This window comes from Chroicocephalus ridibundus, chromosome 7 (genome assembly GCF_963924245.1).
Source record: "Chroicocephalus ridibundus chromosome 7, bChrRid1.1, whole genome shotgun sequence".
Classification (NCBI taxonomy): Eukaryota; Metazoa; Chordata; class Aves; order Charadriiformes; family Laridae; genus Chroicocephalus; species Chroicocephalus ridibundus.
Window position 1 is genome coordinate 29,370,898 of NC_086290.1, and position 20,250 is coordinate 29,391,147.

A 20,250-nucleotide genomic window follows, 5' to 3' on the forward strand; every position below is an offset into this window, starting at 1 on the left:
AAATTCACCCTGGGAAGGTTTATCCCCCAGAGAGATTGGCAGTAACAGCATGTTTGAGCCTGAGGTACCACCTAATGCTGAGGCGGCTTCTCCAGATGCAGGGAGGAAATAGTTTGGGATTGGGAAAGAAACTGGCCGGCAGTCTGAGTTGGAGCTCGTCTTGCTCCCTTTCCTCCAGCCTGGAGCTTCTTCAGCTTCCCTGGACGGCTCGGCTCGCAGCCTTGAGCTGCGGGTGAGTGGCAGCTGGGGGTGAGGGGAGGTGGGTACCTGAGGCATGGAGAGGTGGTCCTGCCGTGGAGAGGTGGTCCTGCTGGAGGAGGCAGCAGCATGGGGAAGGCAGGGGAGGGCGGCTCATCGGAGGCCGGGCTTCGTTGCTGGAGGAGGGTGGGATTGGGGAGGGTGGGGGCAGCAAGAGGAGATCAGGGATTTGTTTTCTCAGCTTGCATTTGCCTTCAAATTCTTACCGTCTACGTACATTTTTACCAAGGCGTCCCAGGGTTCGCTTTTGTTATTGTATTTCAATAAATGACATGGCTAATATAAACCAGATAACACTGAAGGGGAAAAAAGAAATTCAGCGGCGCTGGCGGCTTAGCTCTCCTCCAAGACGGAGAATCGAGTCCCCGACCGAAAGGGGTTTATCACAGGGGTCTTCTCCGTTTGTGTTGACAGCAATGGTGTGCTGGCAAAGGAGAGGAGGCTGCAGTTCCACCAGAAGGGGAGAAGTATGAACTCCACCGGGTCTGGAAAAAGCAGCGCGACTGTTTCAAGGTAAAAGAGTACTCTGCTTTGAAGGTCATGGCACAGTTCAGTGGAATTTGGCTGTGTTTTGCTGGCAAAACTTGCTTCTTCTGTTCCTCATTTAAATGGACTTGGCTTGATTTATGCACATTGTTGCATTTAGTAGCTGAGAAGGGAATTTTCATTCGGTTGCTTGAAAAACTGCTATTTGTTTTCAGTTGTGGTTTGCAGTAAATACTAACAAATGGGCCTAAATGTTAGAAAAGTCTGAAATTTTAATGACATTTTAAAATACAAGCTCGGCAGAATAAGGGCTGACGTTATAAATTACAGGATAGGATCTGAGATATGTCTGGGCTGATGGCTCTGGTGATGGGAACCAAAACTTCAGAGATCTCCACAATTATTTCCTAAAGTAGGCTGAGCTGTAGGAGTCAAAAGTTCAATAGACCAGGATGGCTACTGGGCTGAATTAGCGGTTGGACAGAAAGGACTGGGTCTGAAAAGGAGACAAATAGATAGTAAACATCTTTTCATTTGTCTAGTGTTTCTGAATTACTGGAGCTTTATGAGGAAGATCCTGAAGAAGTGCTCTATAACCTTGGGTTTGGAAGAGATGAACCAGATATTGCTTCAAAAATTCCAGCGAGATTTTTTAATTCTTCGTCATTTGCCAGAGGAATAGATATCAAAGTGTTTTTGAATGCCCAAATACAGCGCATGGAAGTAGAAAATCCAAATTTTGCTTTAACAAGTAAGTATGTTTTTGAAGCAAATTTTATTATTACGTTTTTGCACTAAATAAACAACCCTGAAAGAATCTAATATTCTGGCAAACTCCCTTTAGAGCATAAAGGCCAAATTCCATTCAAAATCCATAACTTGGATCCATACCAACTCTTGCTTGGTATTAAATGTGATGAGGTGATCATCAGTGTTGTACATGTTGGAGTGCGGGGACGGGGTTTATAGTGGAAGGAAATGAAAGGCATCCTGTAAGATATACTGCCTTCTGGTTTGTATCGTTCCTGTCTCTTGCTCCTAAGCTTCTCTCCTGTTGTAGGTTTAGATCACTGAAACAAATAGCAATATCTGTCTGTTTCTTGTGTTCTTCAGTATCCGGGTGGGATTTTTGAAAGATGTCAGCAGCGACCTACTTTTGTCGTTGTTGAAATCTGGGCCAGTATTTCTATTGACTGGGGCAGGAGCTTTGTTAGGTCCGTAATGAGCCTCAATGAAATGAGGGCATAGCTGAAATGTCCTCTTGCAGTTGTAGGTGGAGAGGGCAGTGCGAGTAACCCTTTTTTTCCCTAGCACTTTGTAAATGAACTTGCACTTGCATACCTGTGTCCTTTTTCGACTTTGTTAAAGCTTTCCATGCTGTTCTTGTGCATTTAGTAGAGACTCTTGTGAAGGTTTTTCCATTTTTTTCGTACTGTGTGGTATCATTTTCACGTTACAGGACGAGGCAGTGTTTAGTCAGCCTTTGGGGCCCATGATATAAGTAGGAGGAGATTTTGGGCAAGATAGGGGGGGAGGCTGGTGGGCAGAGATTACGATGAAGATTCCCTCTTCAAATATGAAGAAGAAGCTGTCTCTGAGAATTGAAACCATTGTGTAGAGATGGATCAACAGGTCTGGGATGTGATGACAGGAAATGTCCTCATAAACTCTACCATACGTTTTGTTCTTGCGCAGGTCGTTTCCGTCAGATTGAAGTGCTTACTACTGTGGCCAATGCTTTTTCTTCTTTGTATTCTCAAGTCTCTGGGACTCCTTTGCAGAAAATAGGTAGCATGAATTCAGCATCTTCCAGCAAAGAAGCATCCAGCCCTCCCCCTTTAAATCGCAGCAATACAGCCAGTCGGTTAATGAAGACCCTGTCAAAGCTCAATCTGTGCAGCACTCAACAAGCCGATGGTGGTGGCTGCTCAAGTCCTTCACCGGTTGAAAAAGGGAAAAGTCCGGCTGAACTGGGGAGCGAGGAAAATGATGTTAAAAACGAGTCTAAATTACTGAAATACTCTAAAAAGAAAGACTCTTCCTCTTTTTTGGCTACTGTAAAGGAGGAGATAGCCAGTATTCAGATAAGCGCTGTACATAATCCCGCAAACCTTCCTGCTGGGACTGATGATAAGCGAGAGGGTACGGTGCCTCCGGCAGACGTGCAAAGCAGCAGGTTGGCAAGCGCCCAGGATAGACCGTGTGAAGAATCTGGTCTTTTGGACTCGCCGACCCTCAGCAGCAGTTCCAGTACATCCAACAGCAGCACCTCAACGCAAAGGCTGCCTGCGGCATCGCCAGGTAGAGACCCCTGCGCTCCCCTTGCAAACCCGTCCATAATGAATCTAATGCTGCAGCAGAAGGACTCCTTTGAGATGGAAGAGGTAGGTGGAGATAGATGACTTTGTTTTTGCATACAGTTTACATAACTTGCTGGCTGCCAGCAGAGGAATGTTCCCTCCTGTGTAGCTGACAGTGTTTTCTCCAGGAATACTTTAAATTCTCCGGGTGATAGGACAGTTGTCGCTCTGTCTCGGTAGGCTGCTCTGATTGATCCTTTTAATGAAATAACTTGGTGCTGCTGCTGCTGTTGTTGTTCCTGAGGGTCAGCAGGAAAGTTCTCATTCTCTTTTTCATCAAGCTCAGGTAATTGCAGTCACTGGAAAAACTACTAGGAACTTTTCCTGTGGAAATAGATCTAGGTTAGGTTTTGTATATATAAAAGTCTTTGGGTTTAAATTTTTACTTTGCTTAAATTACTTACTGTAAGTCTCTGCTTTTGTTGCCTAAAAGTAAATGCAGTTTATCAATGGATATTATCAATGGATATTGATTAAGGATAATTTTGTGCATGGAGCAAGAGTGTTATTGCATGAAAAGGACATGTAGGGTGAGGTACTCATCTTGTGCAACTTTTGGTTTGGTGACAACCTACTGTATGTTGATTTGTTCTCTGGAAATTAGCACACCGAAAGTTTCTGTTTGACATGTTTGGTGGTGGCTCAGTTGCAAATTTTGTGCTAGCTGCCTTTTAATATCTTAATATCTTTTTTGATTGATAATTCCCCCAAAGGGTTTTTAATTCCAAAATTCCTGTAAGTGCTTTGTTTAGAAGGCTAGTAAACGTGCAGCCTATAAATTCAAGAATGCATTTTTTTCCATAGACTCACACCTTGAATTGTTAAGATCTGTCTTAACATAAATTAGTAGATGTTTTTGTGGACGCATTTCAAAGTGGGTCTTGTTAACAGTTCAGCAGTTAACTTTTTTGTCTATGTGAAATAGATGCATAAAATAAAGGATTGTAATTTCATTGGTGAAATGAGTAAAGAAAGCAAGTGAATAGAAAACCCGCAGAGTTTTACAGCAGATGATGAAGTGATTATTTTGTAGATACTGTGTCTAATGTCTTATTGTCATTACAAGCTCTTCTAGATCAACTAATGTTTTAGCTGAAGGCACTGATTAAGTAGAAGGTAATCCAGCCTCTTGGAGTTCCTGCCACTTGATTGTGCTTGTGTGTCATGACCCACATGTTGTGTGGCCATCTACTGAACCAGAACAAAGGACTGGAGCAGCTGAGAGGGGGAAAAAGGAACCCAGTGTATTTTGATTTATTTATTTTTCCTGGCTTAGTTTTCAGACGGATAATTTTCTTGATCCAGTTTGTTGTGTAGCTGCACAGATATTTGTGTTGGCACAACAGGAGGGGTCTGAGTGGCAATGCATTTTGCTATATTGTTAATAGTTGAACTGGTTTCACATATCCCAGAGGAGAAATCCGTTTTTTGGTGCACTTGGGGAAAGTTGAAACAGCTAATTAAAAAAAAAAAAAGAATGGAATTTTCCTTTGGAGTAAGTTAGACTGTAAAGGGTTATGACATGAAGAAGACTTGCTGAATTCTGCACAAGCCAAATGTGATGTGTTTGTGAAGTTTTGGTTGACACACTTAGCAATGATGCCAGTGCATAAACACAGCTGTTTTGGCAAGACGACATGTGATGTGGGATGGGATTGTGGTGAATTTTTGTTTACGCAATATAACATATACATTATCAACTGCCTTCAGATCCCTGTGAGAGAGGGATTTGGTTGTGTTGAAGGAACTTTAGAACAATACCTGGCAGTGTGATTTTATTTTCATGTGTCTCTAAGCAGGGTATAATGAACAATAAACTATTAGAAACAGTGACAATAACTCCTCCTCCCGTTTTCCTAGCTTGGCTTGGAGTGCATTCATACGTGTAGGAAAGATGACAGATATATCAAGGAAGCTCTTTCCATGCTTATGAATGCCTTGGAGGTTTGAGTGCCCTTCGGAAGTCTGTGGCTGTGAAGATAGCTGGTGCAGGAGTGAGTCAGGGCAGGATTTCCCCCAAACACCCGCTCCTGAGGTGGCCAATTACAGTCCCGAAGGTCATGTACTGGCATCAATATTGGCTGAAGGGACAGGGAAGGAGTGGGGAGTGCTTCTGCACGCTCATCGAGCTGTGCCGTGCTGCGGACGCAGCCAGGATGCTGTCTCCCAGCCAAGGATAGGAGGTGGAGGATATTTAGATGAGAAGAGGCTTAGGTGTTGGGAGGCTGCAAGCATAGCCATTGGAAACTGGGAGGTTTTAGAGAATCAAGACACCTTTCCTGGGAGGCCAGTCTGATCAAAGGGCCTATAAGATTAGTTACTGTTCCTTTTTTCTTTTTAAATTTTTTTAAAATAATTGTTCTAAAGGTACTTTTCCTAAATTTAAATGTTGAGACCCTTCTATGTGCCCCTGCATTTGGACAAAATAAGCATTTACCCCTTTGGTACAGCCTTCATCTCCTAAAGGAACAGAAGCCTCTTGCTTTTTTGTGCAAGAGTAATGCTGTTCAGTTATTAACGGTGAAAAGTTCAGGCCAAGTACTTCTCGAAGCTCTTGTTATTAAGAAAATGCACCCTTGTGTCTGCTATACACATGATATCAGTGCAAATACAGCTGCTTCTTTAGCCAGATACTAACTTGGGCTTAAAACCATCAGTATCCTGGTTTTGCATTTTTAAGTTGATCAAAAATGGAGATGAAGATTTCATTGCTTGGTAATTTTTAAATTAGGCAGGCAGCCTGTTAGAGGGAAGGGTTGGGGGGTACTTAGATTGGGGTTTTTGTGCGTGTAGACTTGCACGCGAACCATTGTGGTTTTTTTCTGTAGCACACAAAAGAGAAAACATAAACTAGCTTTTGAACTAAACAAAGGCCTCCCTGTTGAGTTTTTAGGCATATTCTTCTCATTGTTTGAATGGTTGTCTGAGAACTGCTTTCTTAATAAGGCTGTGTTTCACAAAGTGATTAGGTAACAGGATCAATTTTCATGTAGTTTTAAGTTTCCCAGTTGAAATCTTCACGGCTCTGAATACATTATCTTCCTTTTTTGTACTGGAAGACACAAGAAGTATTTCCACAAGTAGTGGCATGGTGAAGTCTGGAGTAGGTTCTGACAGGGTCTGGGTCCTTCTGGAAGATTGGTGGCTTGTGGGAAATATTTGGTAGGGCAGCAGGTGACAGTCCTTATGTACTGAGCTCTTGCTATAAATGTATTTTGCTTGTTCTTTATATTCAAATGAGGGGCCAAGAGTGCTGAACGGAAAAGACAGTAGTAATGTAAGGGTGATCAAAGGTATTTTCACACAATTATTTCAGTCTTTTGTCAAAGAGGAACTGAGAACTCTCAGTAGCATCATGGGATGTGATTTCCTGGTCATTTTGCACGATGAATGTAGCCGGAGGGGAGCCCTGTGCTGTGAGTGCTGTCCTAAGGATCACTGTTGTCCCCCAGCGGCATTGCTGAGTACCTGATGAATAATGCTTTGGTTCAAGGAGATACGATTTACTTCCTCAATCATTACAGGCTATTGGACTGGAGAAAAAAAAACAGCCAACCACACCCCCACATGTGCTGTATGGGCATTTTTAGGCACAGGAACATGCATTCCAGTTGTCCTGACAAAATACTCATCTTCTCTTCCTGTTAGATCCAGAGTACAGAGGGGGATCTACCGCACGTTCCAGCTTCTCACCAGCTGGCAGTGACCAAGTCAAGGAAAGGTGAGTAGACTTCAACTCCCGGGAGACAGCAGTCTGCTGAGTGTCCTTGCCTCTCTGAAATGATGATTCAGATATTTAAAACTTCTCAAGTTTATTTTCTCTTTAGAAATAAAAAGGATCTGGGTTTCTTTTTCAGCTAAATCACAGGACAGTACTGCAAAGTGGCAACTAAATTACAGGCAAGACAACAGCCCTGTAACCTCACTGGCTGTTTTCACTTTTGTACAATTGATGATAGCTCAGAGGAACTGAAATGTTAATTCAGATTGTATGGGATTTTTTTCCCCTGGCAGATCCTGTAATTTAAGATACCCATTTGAACTAAAATTATGTTGTTTTAAACATAAATTGCATGATACATCCAGTTTTTTCCTATGCACTACTGCTCCATCTGCAAGCTGGCTGCACGAAAGACTTGTGTCTCTGCACCCACATGGAAATTGTAGTCCTTCACATGGCAAACTCTGTGCACTGGCTCTTGTTGCTCACTTGGTTTGTGCTTTCATCTCACATTCTTATTTGTGTATTTTATGGCTTCGGAGAGGGACACAGCTGGTCTTTAAAGTTTATTTTGTGATTGTTACTTTACCCAACGTTGTCAAGTGAAGTCCGCTCTCTAGCCGTTATGTGTAAAGAAGAAACGGAGCTCGTTGCATTTAGTGAGACGTTTAGCAGCAATGCAGTTTCTTGGCGAAACATGACTGGCGTCTAGATACTAGAGAGAGGCAGAAAAACCTGTCGTAAGAAAAGGAGATCATCTTACTTGCCTTTTCACAAATGGACTGACAGTCTTGTGAACTGTCAGCTGAACTGCATTAACATTTGAGAATACTCTGGACTAAGCACTGAAGGTTAATGCCTGGTTGTTAAGGATAGCTCGTGCTACTAGTTGAGCAGTGTTTTGCACAACACAGCATTGCACTCGCTAGTCTTCCTCTGTTACAAACATAGGCCACCAAAAAGGACCACCAGAAACTGCATCTCCAACTGTTCCCTGCATTTCTGCCTTGGCTGTATTTTAAAGCTCACGATTACATGCTTTACATGATTACATGTAAAGAGATGCACTCTTTACAGGTCAGGTCTCTTGTTTGCCTGGCCTCAGCAGTTTCAGAAAGAGCTTTTCAGAGAAAGGCGACTTAAGGAACCAGGAGCTGCAGTCAGGGAGGAGAAAAATACTTTTTTTTCATCTTCTGAAATGCTAATTTTGTGTTTTCTGTTCCCAGTAGCTATCTTACCCTCTTCTTCCTCCACGCAAGGAAAAAATAAAAAAAGGGTGAGGTGGTCCTGTGTGTACCTGCTGAAAGGTAGCAACAGTTCTAGCAATGTGTCTTCAGTATGGCAGAAGCAGGGCATGCTGGCTCATGTTTCCCAGTTATTATTATTTCTGAATACACTTGGCATACATTAGCGATGACACTTTGTTATCCTGCAAGCATTGCCTCAATTTTTCTATAACTTACCTAAAAAGGATGTCAACGTTGATGGTAAGCCTGCATGCTTGCTAAAAGGTAGTCTGAGACCAACCTTTTATTTCACTCGGAAGATGTGGAAAGCTTAGGGCTTTGTTCTGTATGGGTTTCAGTAAAATTGCCAAGAGGGAGGGCATTTGGTAGAGAACTTATCCAAAACATTAAAAAAACAGTAGTCAGGTTTTTTTTTGCAAGTTGTCCAAGGTGAGACAATGTAGAGGCCTGTTTTCTCAGAGAGTGGGTGCTCGCCAAGTTTGAAGGCATCCAAAGTTAGTGGTCACTTATTAGAAGTGCTGGCCCTTGTGTCTGAATGTGAAACGCCACTCTCGCTAGCAAGCTCTTGAGGTGGGATCAGCATGAAATTGAAGCACCAGTTTTTCAGCTGGTGATCCTTGCACAGACCCACCTCTTCCAGTGGTTTTGGCTCTACTGGACATAAGCACCCATAAACAAAATGTTGTTCCAGATGAATGCTTCCCCTGAAGGAACACATTTGTACATTTTTTTTTCATGTAGGGATACTTCTGTGTCAATTGGCAGGGTTAGTGCTATTCGGTGCAGACGGTTATAAACCTTGCAGTATCATTCTACATCTACAAATGGCTATGGATGCTTTCTCTGACATTTACAACAGTTTGTAAGGTATTTTAAGAGGGCCTACAATAAGATGTGGAGTTTTGAATTGAAAAAAAAAAAAAAGATTCTCTTCCCTACTGAAATAGTCTGGAGACTTGAGAAATGCTTGAAAAACACTTGAGTCTACTGCTGCTCAGACTCCCCATTAAAGCACGTTTCTCATTTCAGATTAGTTTCGTTTATGAGTGGTATGCATAGATTTTCCAAGTGGCTTGCGAATGATTGCTTTACTATAGTAATATCTTTGTTAAATGCTTTATAGGGGATACAAAGAATTCTATGTCGTATTGACTAGCTTGATGTCCTTTTTAGGTTTTGTCTTCCAAATGGTACTGAACTGAACTAGTTTATCCATTATGCCCCAAACCGGCATTCTGTTCTTTGTTGTTGCAAACCTCAAATGCAGATATGTTTTTGTGCATGGGTTGGTTGGTTTTTTTTTTAGGAATGCAGTAGAGAAGTATGAAAAGCTTCAGTTGCTTTGCAGTGTAAACATACAGGACTGCTAAATGTCCACTATAAAAAAAGATTATTGTGAAGTTATCTGGAAGGAAGGTTTGTTAGTTGGAAAACAAAATTCTTCCTGACATATTTATACAGTAGCACCCTCCATTCCAAAAATGCCCAACAAACAAGACTAATATAGGTACAGTACATAGAGAACAAAGTATTCTCGAGCCACTGCAATTTGTGAGTGTCTGCCTGCTGTCATAGAATCATAGAATGGTGTGGGCTGGAAGGGACCTTCAAGATCATCTAGTTCCAACCCCCCTGCCATGGGCAGGGACACCTCCCACTAGACCAGGCTGCTCAAAGCCCCATCCAGCCTGGCCTTAAAAACTGTCAGGGATGGGGCTTCCACCACCTGTCTGGGCAACCTGTTCCAGTGTCTCATCACCCTTGTGGTGAAGAACTTCTTCCTAACGTCCAGTCTGAATCATCCCATCTCTAGTTTTAATCCATTCCCTCTAGTCCTACCATTACCTGACATCCTAAAAAGTCCCTCACCAGCTTTCTTGCAGGCCCCCTTAAGATACTGGTAGGCCACTATAAGGTCTCCTCCAAGCCTTCTTTTCTCCAGACTGAACAACCCCAGCTCTCTCAGTCTGTCCCCATAGGAGAGGTGTTCCAGCCCTCTGATCATCCTCGTGGCCCTTCTCTGGACACCTTCCAGCACGTCCATATCTCTCTTGTAGTAGGGGCTCCAGAATTGGACACAGTACTCCAAGTGGGGTCTCATGAGAGTGAAGTAGAGGGGGAGAATCACCTCCCTTGACCTGCTGGCCACGCTTCTCCTGATGCAGCCCAGGATACGATTGGCTTTCTGGGCTGCTAGTGCACACTGACGGCTCATGTTGAGCCTCTCATCCACCAGCACCCCCAAGTCCTTTTCTTCAGGGCTGCTCCCTGTGAAATTTTGAATGGCCACAAACTTGTTTCTTTTAAGCCATCTGACATTGATAGTCAAAAGCAGTGATTAATTTTGAAAATTTAGTTCTTGAAAGTGAAGAAAGCACATCACCAGCACTTCCTGTCCTTAGTATATGTATTTATAGCTTTCTGTGGGTGCAGCTCCAGAGAAGATTGGAGACGGGGGAGTGAGGAGAAAACATGTGGAACAGATTTAGTGTTTGTGGGAGTCTGTACTAATCTGTCCAGAAGCTGGGAAATCCCCAGGGACTCTGAAGAGTTTCTGCAGCAGGGCTCCCTACTGGGCTGGTTTTGTCAGTGCTGGGATGCAGGGTATGATCAATATGGGAAAAAGGGGCAGCAGACATTTATTGCCATAATGGAATATTTTATAGCTAAATTGGGAATGTTAATTTAGTAATAGTCTTGTGAAATACAAAGTGCATTACAACTTTGATGACACTGCAGGTACAAGAAACACAGATGTCGCTAAAGCTTACGGGCAGTTTCCACATATTTTCCTCCTCTTCTGCGTGAGCAGTGGAGTGATGCAGAAAGTGTAAGACGAGTACCTGATGGGACTGTTTGGATTGGCAAGACTGACAGTCCATTGGTAGCTGAATATTATTTTACAGTAGATGAATTATTCCATTATTCAATAGTGATTTTCTGATAAATTTGTTCTCTCATATTTTGTAAACCACTGGCTTGTTTCTTCATCATCTGTTCTTGTTTAGAACTTTGTCAGCTTATTTGGTGTATTTCTGAATACCCACATTTCTCTGGCATGTATTCAGTGCCTAAAAATATTTTGATTTTTTTAATGCAGTTTAAAACAATAATCCAAGGGCATTTTTGTTTGTGCTCTGTTTAGCTGGGACGTGAGTTTGATTGTTCCTTCTGGTTTTGTTCATCTTGGCTGGTTGCTTTTCCCACACTTTCCTTATTACGCTGCCACTGGCCTCCCACTAGTTCAGAAGATTTCCCTTACATGTTGTTGATAATGGCTTTGGGCTGCAGGGTCAGCATCATGCGGTGACCTTTTTGGGGATGGTGCAGTTGCCTTAGCGGGGATACGCAGGGCAGGGGATGATCCCAGGTTAGCCCCTACAAACCAGCCTTTGGTCCTGAGTTTTCTGTATTCAAGGTGAAGAGAGGGGAGCCGTATCTCACCACAACCTCCTTCTCTTAAGACTCTCAGTTGCCAGGAGGCACTTTAATCCAGATCTGAATGTACTCTTTAGCTTTTTCTATAAATGTGTTTATGCTTTCCCCTTGACTGCTTGAATCAGAGAGACATCCAGGTGCCATGGAGCAGGTTGTACATCTGGATCAGTAGTTGACAAGGAGGATGGGTACCATTATGTATCGGTATATCCCAATGTACTAGTTGGTATTTTCAGCCTTTACAGAGCCAAACCTTGTCATTTCACTACTGAAGTAGTAGAGATTCCTGTTCTTTAGAAGTTTTTACTGCATTTACATGGCAGTGGTGTAGTGGAGAACTCTGAGAACTCGCAAGAGACAAGGGTAAAGTGCGGTAGAAGACGGCTGCTCATACTTACAAAAAACGTCTTGTGATTTGCTTTAAGACATTTAAAAAAAATCCTAGCAGCTCTGCAACACAGAAAGCAAGGGATGACTCTGTTAAGGGGATGTCTCCTTAGGTGGAAACAAGGCAGTCTGAATCTGTTCATGCCGTGCTAGTCTCTTGCCGTGGATAAAGACGATGAGGCAGGTATGAGTGCCTCTGCTCTAGACTGACCAGTTGACTGGCAGTATCTGTCATGTAAGGCTGTCAAAGCATGTGCATAAATAACAAATGCTATAGAAAATGATCTAAACCACTGATTTTTACTTTAGTACTGTATCTCCAAGGAGGCCAAGAATTGATTTCAGGAGACATATATACATATATATATATACGTACATTTTTTTTAATAGCCGAAAAGGAAATATTGACTGAGAAGGAAATAGAAGGGCAGGTCAATATTTTTCTTGAGCAGTAATAAACTTCATGCACATGAAACCAGATGCCAGCACACACACTGGTGAATCGCTTTATCTGAATTATTTGGAATCTCTCGCCTGTGGCTAAGGCTTTCACTAGTAGTGCTTTTCCCTTTTAAATTAAAATTCACCAAATAGGAAAAGAGACAGAGAGGAGGGCAAAGTAGGTGACTATTCACCTTGGAGGAGGTGGCAGGTTCCCACAGCCTCAGCTGCAGTTGGCAGCCTGGCATGCTCTTGCAGACCTATTAGTTGTATCGCGCAGTTAATAAGAGCTAGTCCAGTTCTCAGGAAAGTAATTTCCATTGTCTTTACTGGGAGCTGGGTGGGGATGTCTGTCTTGAGGTAGAAAAGTTGTTTATCATCGCAGGATATTGTGGCTACCATGATAACAGAACAGCAGCACAATTTGACAGGCACTCCCTAAAAGCCGTGTGAAATCGCTGATACAGAAGTTTAATGGGCAGTTTGCCTCTCCTGATGTTCACAAGCTTCTGGGCCTGTGCAGGCTTTTACTTCTGTGTTAGCGAAATGTTCATCAAAATTAATGCTGAAAAAAATTAGTTCTGAATATCCAGCAGTTTCAAAACAGTTTTCATAATGCATTCCAATGCATTGAGCTGTGAACTGGGATTAATTATATGATGACAGTTAAGTGGTTGAAGGAATGTGGGGCAAAATTCTGCGTTGAAGCTCCGAGAAGACAGCAGCAAGCTCTCGCCCCAGGGTGAGGAGGAGGAAGAGGAGGAGGAGGCAGGGTCTGGGGACTAGAGGCCGCTGTGGTCTCCCCATCTCCAAGTTTTTACACTTCAGCTGAGAACTAGAGTTGAGATATGGTTGTTGCCTATGGTGCCATCTGGCTAAGCAAAGTGTTTATGGTGCTCCAAGGTAAACCTCTCAGTTGGTGGGTGCCTCCCGTGTCTGGTCGGGAACAATATACATGCAATACTGTACTGCAGAGCTTACTGGGATCTCCTTGAAAAGCAGCTTTGTGGGTATAGTGCTTGCACCAGAGGAAGCCACTCCGAGGTAGCACTGAGAATTTTAGAGCCTCTTTAGGCTATTTTAACACTTACCTAATGTAAGTAGAAAGGAACTAGCAGGAGGATCTTATCTTGCATGTATAAAATGAGCGCTGGGAATGTGCTTTGGCAGATTGCCCGCTGATGTGTCAGAGATGTTTTGTACTTGTCCACTAAACCACTGGAGGACTCCAGCAATTTGCGAAGTCCTGTGCATTGCCCTCTGTGTTCCTGTGATGCTGTTCCTCTGGTGTATGGGGTGGGGGAGCTGGCAGGAGACGAGTGATCTCCTTTATCTCCGTGATCAGGAGGGGTGGCGAATCTGTACGTGTCAATACAAAAGCAAATCTTCCACTGCCTGCGTGTCAATTAACCAGTTTTGTGGAGGGAAAACTCCAGGAGCAGCAAGATCTGCAGGGTGGGTTTTTTTCCACAGCACAGGAAAGAAAAATGTAAGAGATGGTTCCTCTTTCACTGCTGCTTGAAGTAGGGCTTTGCATGAGAAGAGGTTTTGCTTGAAACAAACAAGTTGTTTCTCTGTATTGTTCAAAGTGGAACTTGAAAAGGAATTGTGTTATCCACTTAATGCTACTTTGATGTAAAAGGAAAGCGTGTATTGAATGTGACTGAACTTGAAAGGTTGCGATTTGTAAAGTAATTACGGTTGGGTTTTGCTTGTTTTAAACAGATCAGCTGTTACGAACAGCGAGTCAGCACTCTGACAGCAGTGGCTTTGCTGAGGACTCCTCCACAGATTGCTCTCCATTTAATCAGCTTCAGGTAAGGTCCTTATACTGCAGTTGAAATATTACCAGTAATGGTGGGAGCACAGGGGCCTGGGGAGGGCAGGAGGGATGTTGATGTTGATCCCACTGCTATCGTGACTGTCAATCTAAATCCTATAGAACTTCTCATTTTCAGAGCTGGACCTGCTGAGTCCCTTGCAGAACTGTGTTAAAATATGAAAGGCTTTCTGGTAGGATAATCTGGGCGTATGTGGGCCTGGAATAATCTCTAAATTCAGTATGTCCTGTTTGCTGTTTCTAGTGTATCTTTTCTCACTGACTGAGGCTCCAGAATCATAGTCCATTCCTCTCATGACTGCAGTGGGTAGAGGTTAAGGTTATGAAAGATTATAGCTTTTCTGCTGATCGTTTCATTTCTTATATCATTTTTGCCTTCCCACTCTTTCTTTTTTTTTTTTTTTGCATACTTTTCTGTATTTTTAGTTAGCAGCTGACAGAAAGTGAAAACAATTTCATACTAACTTTACTGTGAAGGTATACTAATGTTTAGTCAATCTTGAGCTCCCACAGTCTTTCTTGTTCCAGTTCCTTTGATCTCGGTCCCAGAACTTGCTGTGATATTGACCAGAGACTGCATGTCTCAGGGGAGGCTTTTGTTCCAGCATGGTGGTTAGGTGTCTGCCCATTACATGCATTTGCACAGCGCTATCCTGATATTTAGGAGAGGTCTTCTTTTGCCTCTCCTAAAACATTCACACAGTAATAGCCATGATTTGGTTGGCCTGTCAATCAGCCAGAGAAAAGTCTTGAGTTGGATCCTGGCTTCAAGGCCATCAGTTAGCTGTCTGGGACCTAAACCACAGTCCAGAGGAATACAAAGATGGCATTCTGGGTATCATTTCTTGCAGCTTGCAGCTGCTGAATTTTTTTTTATGCTACTGTATGTTTCTTTTTCATTCTGGCACACAAAACATTTTAAAAGCTCTTTGGCACTTACTAGGAAGAGATTCCCACCCTCCCCATCCGTCAGTGTTGCTTTTCCATTTTGGTACTGGTATTCTGTGCTTTTCAGTTTAGTAGTTTTTCAGCTGAGTACCAAAATGGAAGCCAAGACAGTGCTAGTCTTTGTGTGTCCCTTAAACATCAGCTTACGCTTTCCAAGAGCAAGAGAGTGAACAAAGCGAACCATGAGCCCGAGTCTCTGTAATGAGCATAATAGTCTGAGATACTGGTTCTGCTCTCTACTAAGTTGGGACTACACTGAAGTTGACAGGCAAGTTAGGAGTTTCAGGTTAGAGTTGCTCACTCGTGATCTTTATATTAGTTACAACATGATTAAGAGTACATTAAAAGCATGTTGCAACTAAGTGCCTCCTCATTGGAAGACTGGTGGAGTTTATTTTTGTTGGCTGTGAAGGGATGAGATTTTTCTGCTTTCTATTATGCTGTTTCGAAAAGATGTATTGAGACTGCACGAGATTTGTGCCATGGAGTCGCTAGGCTCTCTTCTGCCACCTTCACTGCTTTATTCAGATCAAGTGCTGAGCTGAATTCAGAAAATAGGGGTGAATGATGGGACTAGAGGAAATGAGAACTTGGCAACTAGTGAAGAGAACCTGTGGAAAGATGAAGGGGTGTATATTGTTTGTTAAAAGTATGGTAAGTTAGTGCCATCTACTGTTAAATAATTGACTCTAGCAGCCATAGCATTCCTCTGAAACTCAGGAGAAAAATCAAAAACCAGAACCGTATTGCCTTTCATCCTTGACATCCAAAATAAAGAGTTCTAAGGGAGATTTTGGCATTAAGATGGGATATTCTGCAGGAAAGTTTCACATTACCGAAGAAGTGAGAAGAATTCTCCATCCAAGTTCTTGAAGTTTTGCTTGCCTGACTTGTGAGTGAACAATGTGATGGAGGATTAGAGACACAGATTTGCACACGTGTAGCGCACCTAATTTCACCTAGACATGACAGTCTTGTTTTTTTTTAATACCTTTGACTTGAACAGTATCTGAACCTGTACAGTCTTTCATACTAATTTGTGACTGTGATAGTCACAATGCAGTGTTAAGCACATACTTATGAAGTTGACCTTCATGACTGAAATTTTCTTCTAGGTGGTTGGAGAACAAACAAGTGGTCTGTGTGATGGGTGGGGAACTGGCTGACAGGATGCACCCAGAGGGTGACAGTAAATAGCTCTTTTTCAAACTGTCAATGTGTCACGAGTGGGGTCCTCCAGGGATTGATATTGGGCCCAATGCTGTTTAATATCTTCATAAGTGATCTGGATGATGGGATCAAGTGTATGAAGTTTGGTGGGATCAACTGATGAAGTTTGCTGATGACACCAAACTGAGAGGGTAACTGGACACGTCAGAAGAGAGAGGCACCCTGCAGGAAGACCTGGAGAGGCTGGAAGAGTGGGATAACAAGAACCTTATGAAGTTCAACAAGGGCAAGTGTAAGGTGCAACACAGGCTGGGATCTACCTGGCTGGGGAGCAGCTCTGTGGAAAGGGACCTGGGCATCCTGGTGGACTGCTCAATGTTAGTGAACAGTGTGATACAGCAGCAAAGAAAGCCAACAGGATGCTGGGTTGCATCAACAAGGGCATCACCAGCAGAGATAAAGTAGTCATTATCCCACTCCACTCAGCGCTTGTCAGGTCACGTCTGGAATACCATGTTCAGTTTTGGTCCTTGCAATACAAAAAGATGTGGACAGGCTGGAGAGGTCCAGAGAAGAGTCACAAAGATTATCAAAAGACTGTGAAGCCTGCCATATGAGGAAAGGCTGAGAGAATTGTGTTTGCTCAGCCTTGAGAAAAGAAGGCTTAGGGGAGACCTTATCATGGTGTTCCAGTATTTAAAGGGTGGCTACAAAGAAGATGGAGACTCCCTTTTTACAAGGAGTTACGTGGAAAAGACAAGGGGTAATGGGTACAAGTTACTGCTGGGGAGATTCCGATTGGACACAAAAGCAAAATTTTTCACAATGAGAAAAAGCTGCCATTGGAATAATCTCCCCAGGGAAGTGGTGGATGCCCCAACATTGAACACTTTTAAGATTCAGCTGGACAGGGTGCTGGGCCATCTTATCTAGACCGTGCTTTTGCCAAGAAAGGTTGGACCAGATGATCCTTGAGATCTCTTCCAACCTGGTATTCTGTGATTCTATGAACTAATGCCTGATGTACACCGTAAGTAATCTCTCTAGAAGAAACCCATAGTATCCTAATGGCAGGGAGAACTGCAGAAATTAAAGATGGGAAAAGCTTTTCTGAATTTCTAGTTCATGCGTCAACTATGGTAAACTTCCAAGACTGTACTTTATAACACATATTCTTATGAAAATGTCCTGTCCACTTGTAAATATACAGCCGAAGGAATATGCTTTGTGATCCATAGATCTCTTTTTTTTTTTTTCCTTTCTCATAGGTGCTTTTCCTGCCACTTGTTACCTATCAAATTAGCATCTTCCACATGCACGTGCTCTGTTTTAAGCTGTGATTTAGAATGAAAAGGGGAAGAAGTATTAAGAGAAAAAAAGGGAGGATGCGGCTAATAGTACTGGATGCAATCTTCAGTAGAGATTAGCAGCCTAATCTGAGTTTCCCAGTATCAGACAATTCTGTGACTTAAAACAGGCTGAGTGTATAGGCGGACTGTCTTCCCATTCTTAATGTTGTCCTGTGACACTAGTTTCACTGCAGTCTCCAGTTCTCCTCACTTCTGTGAATGCATTCCCTAATACCACCCTTCATTTCAGTGCTGACTGTGAACCTTTATCCATGGGAGATGCCATATACTTTCATGCTGCTATCCCTTGCCATTGCTACCTCAAATACTAGCATTTTACTCTTTTTATGCTGCTGACACTTCTATCTTCTGGCAATGAAGAGTTTATTGTAAAGTCACAGAAATGTGTGAATGCTTTGCTCTTATTTTTTTAAACCATCTCCTTTTGGTGCCATACTTCAGTGTGCTTCTCACCTCTCTGATACTTAGGTTTCTTTGTTCTCCTTCACTGTTTTTCTTGCACACTAACTGCATTTTGTATTATTCATTCTGCTCCGTACCACAATGCCCAATGAATAAGGACTTGGACTCAGCCTGAACCCTGAGAAGGCGGTAGTTGGCAGTAGTTGAGTCTCCAGTATGTTCACCCCTTTGCTGGCTCGTGTCTTTCCTAGGTTCAGGAGTCTTTGCAGGGCATGGGGAGCAGTGCTGACAGCTGCGACAGTGAGACAACCGTGACGTCGCATAGTGAGGAACAGAAGACACCAATAGCCATGGAACTGCCCTGTTTCGATAAGTTTGAGGAGGAGGAAGAAGATGATGATGATGATGATGAAGAGGACATTATTTCTCAAGTAGAGAGACAAAAGGTAGGAGCACCTTCTGAGAACAGGAGGAGTGAAGACAGAAAAATTATTGGCTATGAAACTGAAAAAAATCAAGGAGGAGAAAGCAAGTCATCTCATATATCAGAGACAGTCCAAGGAGAGGTCAGCTCTAAGGAGGAAGACACCTCCAGTGAGCAAAAACAATTGGACCTGCTGGAGGAAGGCAGTGTGTTTGAGTTTCCTCAGTACCACACGCACCATATCCTCAAGTCGATGGAGTCTGTGGAAGGTGGCGGCTCCTCCCCATCGTCCGTGGATAGGGTTCACGTCGCCTTGCAAAGAGCTGAGATGAGGATTGTCAGCACATCTGATTCCAGGGCTGGACGCACTCTGCTTAAGTCAAAAGATCTCCTGAGGAAGCAGAGGCTCTGGTTTGCTGAATCAGGCTATCCTCTGAGGCGATCTCAGTCTCTCCCAGCTCCATTGCTGAATCCAGTGAAAGTGGTGTCCTCTGTGAATGTCCAGTTAACTCCAGGAAAGGAGACTCTGTGCAGTCCTCCTTCTTTCACCTACAAGTACACACGTGTGGAGGAAGGTGAGAAACCAACGTCTGAGAATGACAAAAGTGAGGGTGAAGCAGCCACCAGCCAGCCGGTGTGCAAATCCACGTTGTTCATTGCGCCTTTGTCCTCCAAAAAAGAAGTGCCCCAGACTGGGCCCAACAGACTGTCCAAGGAGCCCAGTCCCACCAGGGTACAGAGCTGCTTGCTGCACACACCAGCGCACATGTCCCAGTCCACGTGCTCCCTCCACTCCCTCCCCGCCGAGTGGCAGGACAGACCGTTCTGCGAGCACATGAGGACACTGAGCACCCACAGCGTCCCAAGCACCTCTGGCTCTTCCTTCAGCGCCTTGCTTTCCCCGTTCAGCTGTCCCTTCTCTTCAAGGCACGCTGGATTTCCTCATCGACCTCATGCCATCAACCCGCCCTCCACCGTGGAGATGCAGCTGCGCAGGGTCCTACACGACATCAGAAACTCTCTGCAGAACCTCTCACAGGTAAGAGGAAGCCAAATTTTTACCTTGGGCAAAAGGTGCTTCTTATTTTATCCTTAAAAAACCAAAATGTTAATCTGAATATTGCTTTGCATAGTGCAGCAGATCAGGAAAATACGACCTTTTGTGCAAGTCTGATTTGCTACTGTTTTAGCAGCTTCTGTTTAAAGTGGCAAATAATCATCTCTCCAGTGCTCCACTATTTTTGCATTTAAAGTTTTCTTTTTGTAGTTGACCCAGATTGATATTCTTTTTAATTATTTTTTTTTTTTACTTTTATGGATGTTCTTGTGTGGGACGAACAGTGTATTTTGTCAGCTATTATTTTAAGGTGATAGAGTTAGATTGGAAAATAAATATTGGCAGTCCTTTAACCTCTCTCTTGTCTGTGACATACTTCCCATCCAACTGATAGAAATTTATTTTTTTCATTGCAAGTCCTATGGCTTCACTAATGGTGTCAGTGGTGTCTGTTCCGTGTACATTCCTGTGCTCTTTCATGCCAGCCTTTTGCATCTTCGGCTCTGGAGCTAGTCAGCATGATCCTGAAGTCCATCCGTCTTTTATTAAGAACCAGTTTTGTCGCAGCGTGTGAAATTTTGTCCACCTCATCACTCAGAGAAGAAATGCTTTAAAATGCAAGCGCACTTTTTTTACCAGTTTGTGCCATGCCTTCTGCTCTTTCCCTCCTGATTGCCAGCTGTCCCTCCCCTTCCATGCTC

General features: G+C 43.2%; 1 protein-coding gene across 7 annotated transcripts in view; it reads left to right on the forward strand.

Moving 5' to 3' along the window:
• Nucleotides 1-20,250, forward strand: part of ITPRID2 (ITPR interacting domain containing 2) — a 46,276-nt gene that overhangs the window by 12,393 nt on the left and 13,633 nt on the right. For all 7 annotated transcript variants that reach the window (XM_063340862.1, XM_063340860.1, XM_063340865.1 and 4 more), the window contains 6 exons: nt 673-771; nt 1,287-1,495; nt 2,440-3,128; nt 6,753-6,825; nt 14,064-14,155; nt 18,320-19,531. In XM_063340862.1, coding sequence (XP_063196932.1) covers nt 673-771; nt 1,287-1,495; nt 2,440-3,128; nt 6,753-6,825; nt 14,064-14,155; nt 18,320-19,531 — 2,374 coding nt within the window. The remainder of the gene's footprint in view (nt 1-672; nt 772-1,286; nt 1,496-2,439; nt 3,129-6,752; nt 6,826-14,063; nt 14,156-18,319; nt 19,532-20,250) is intronic.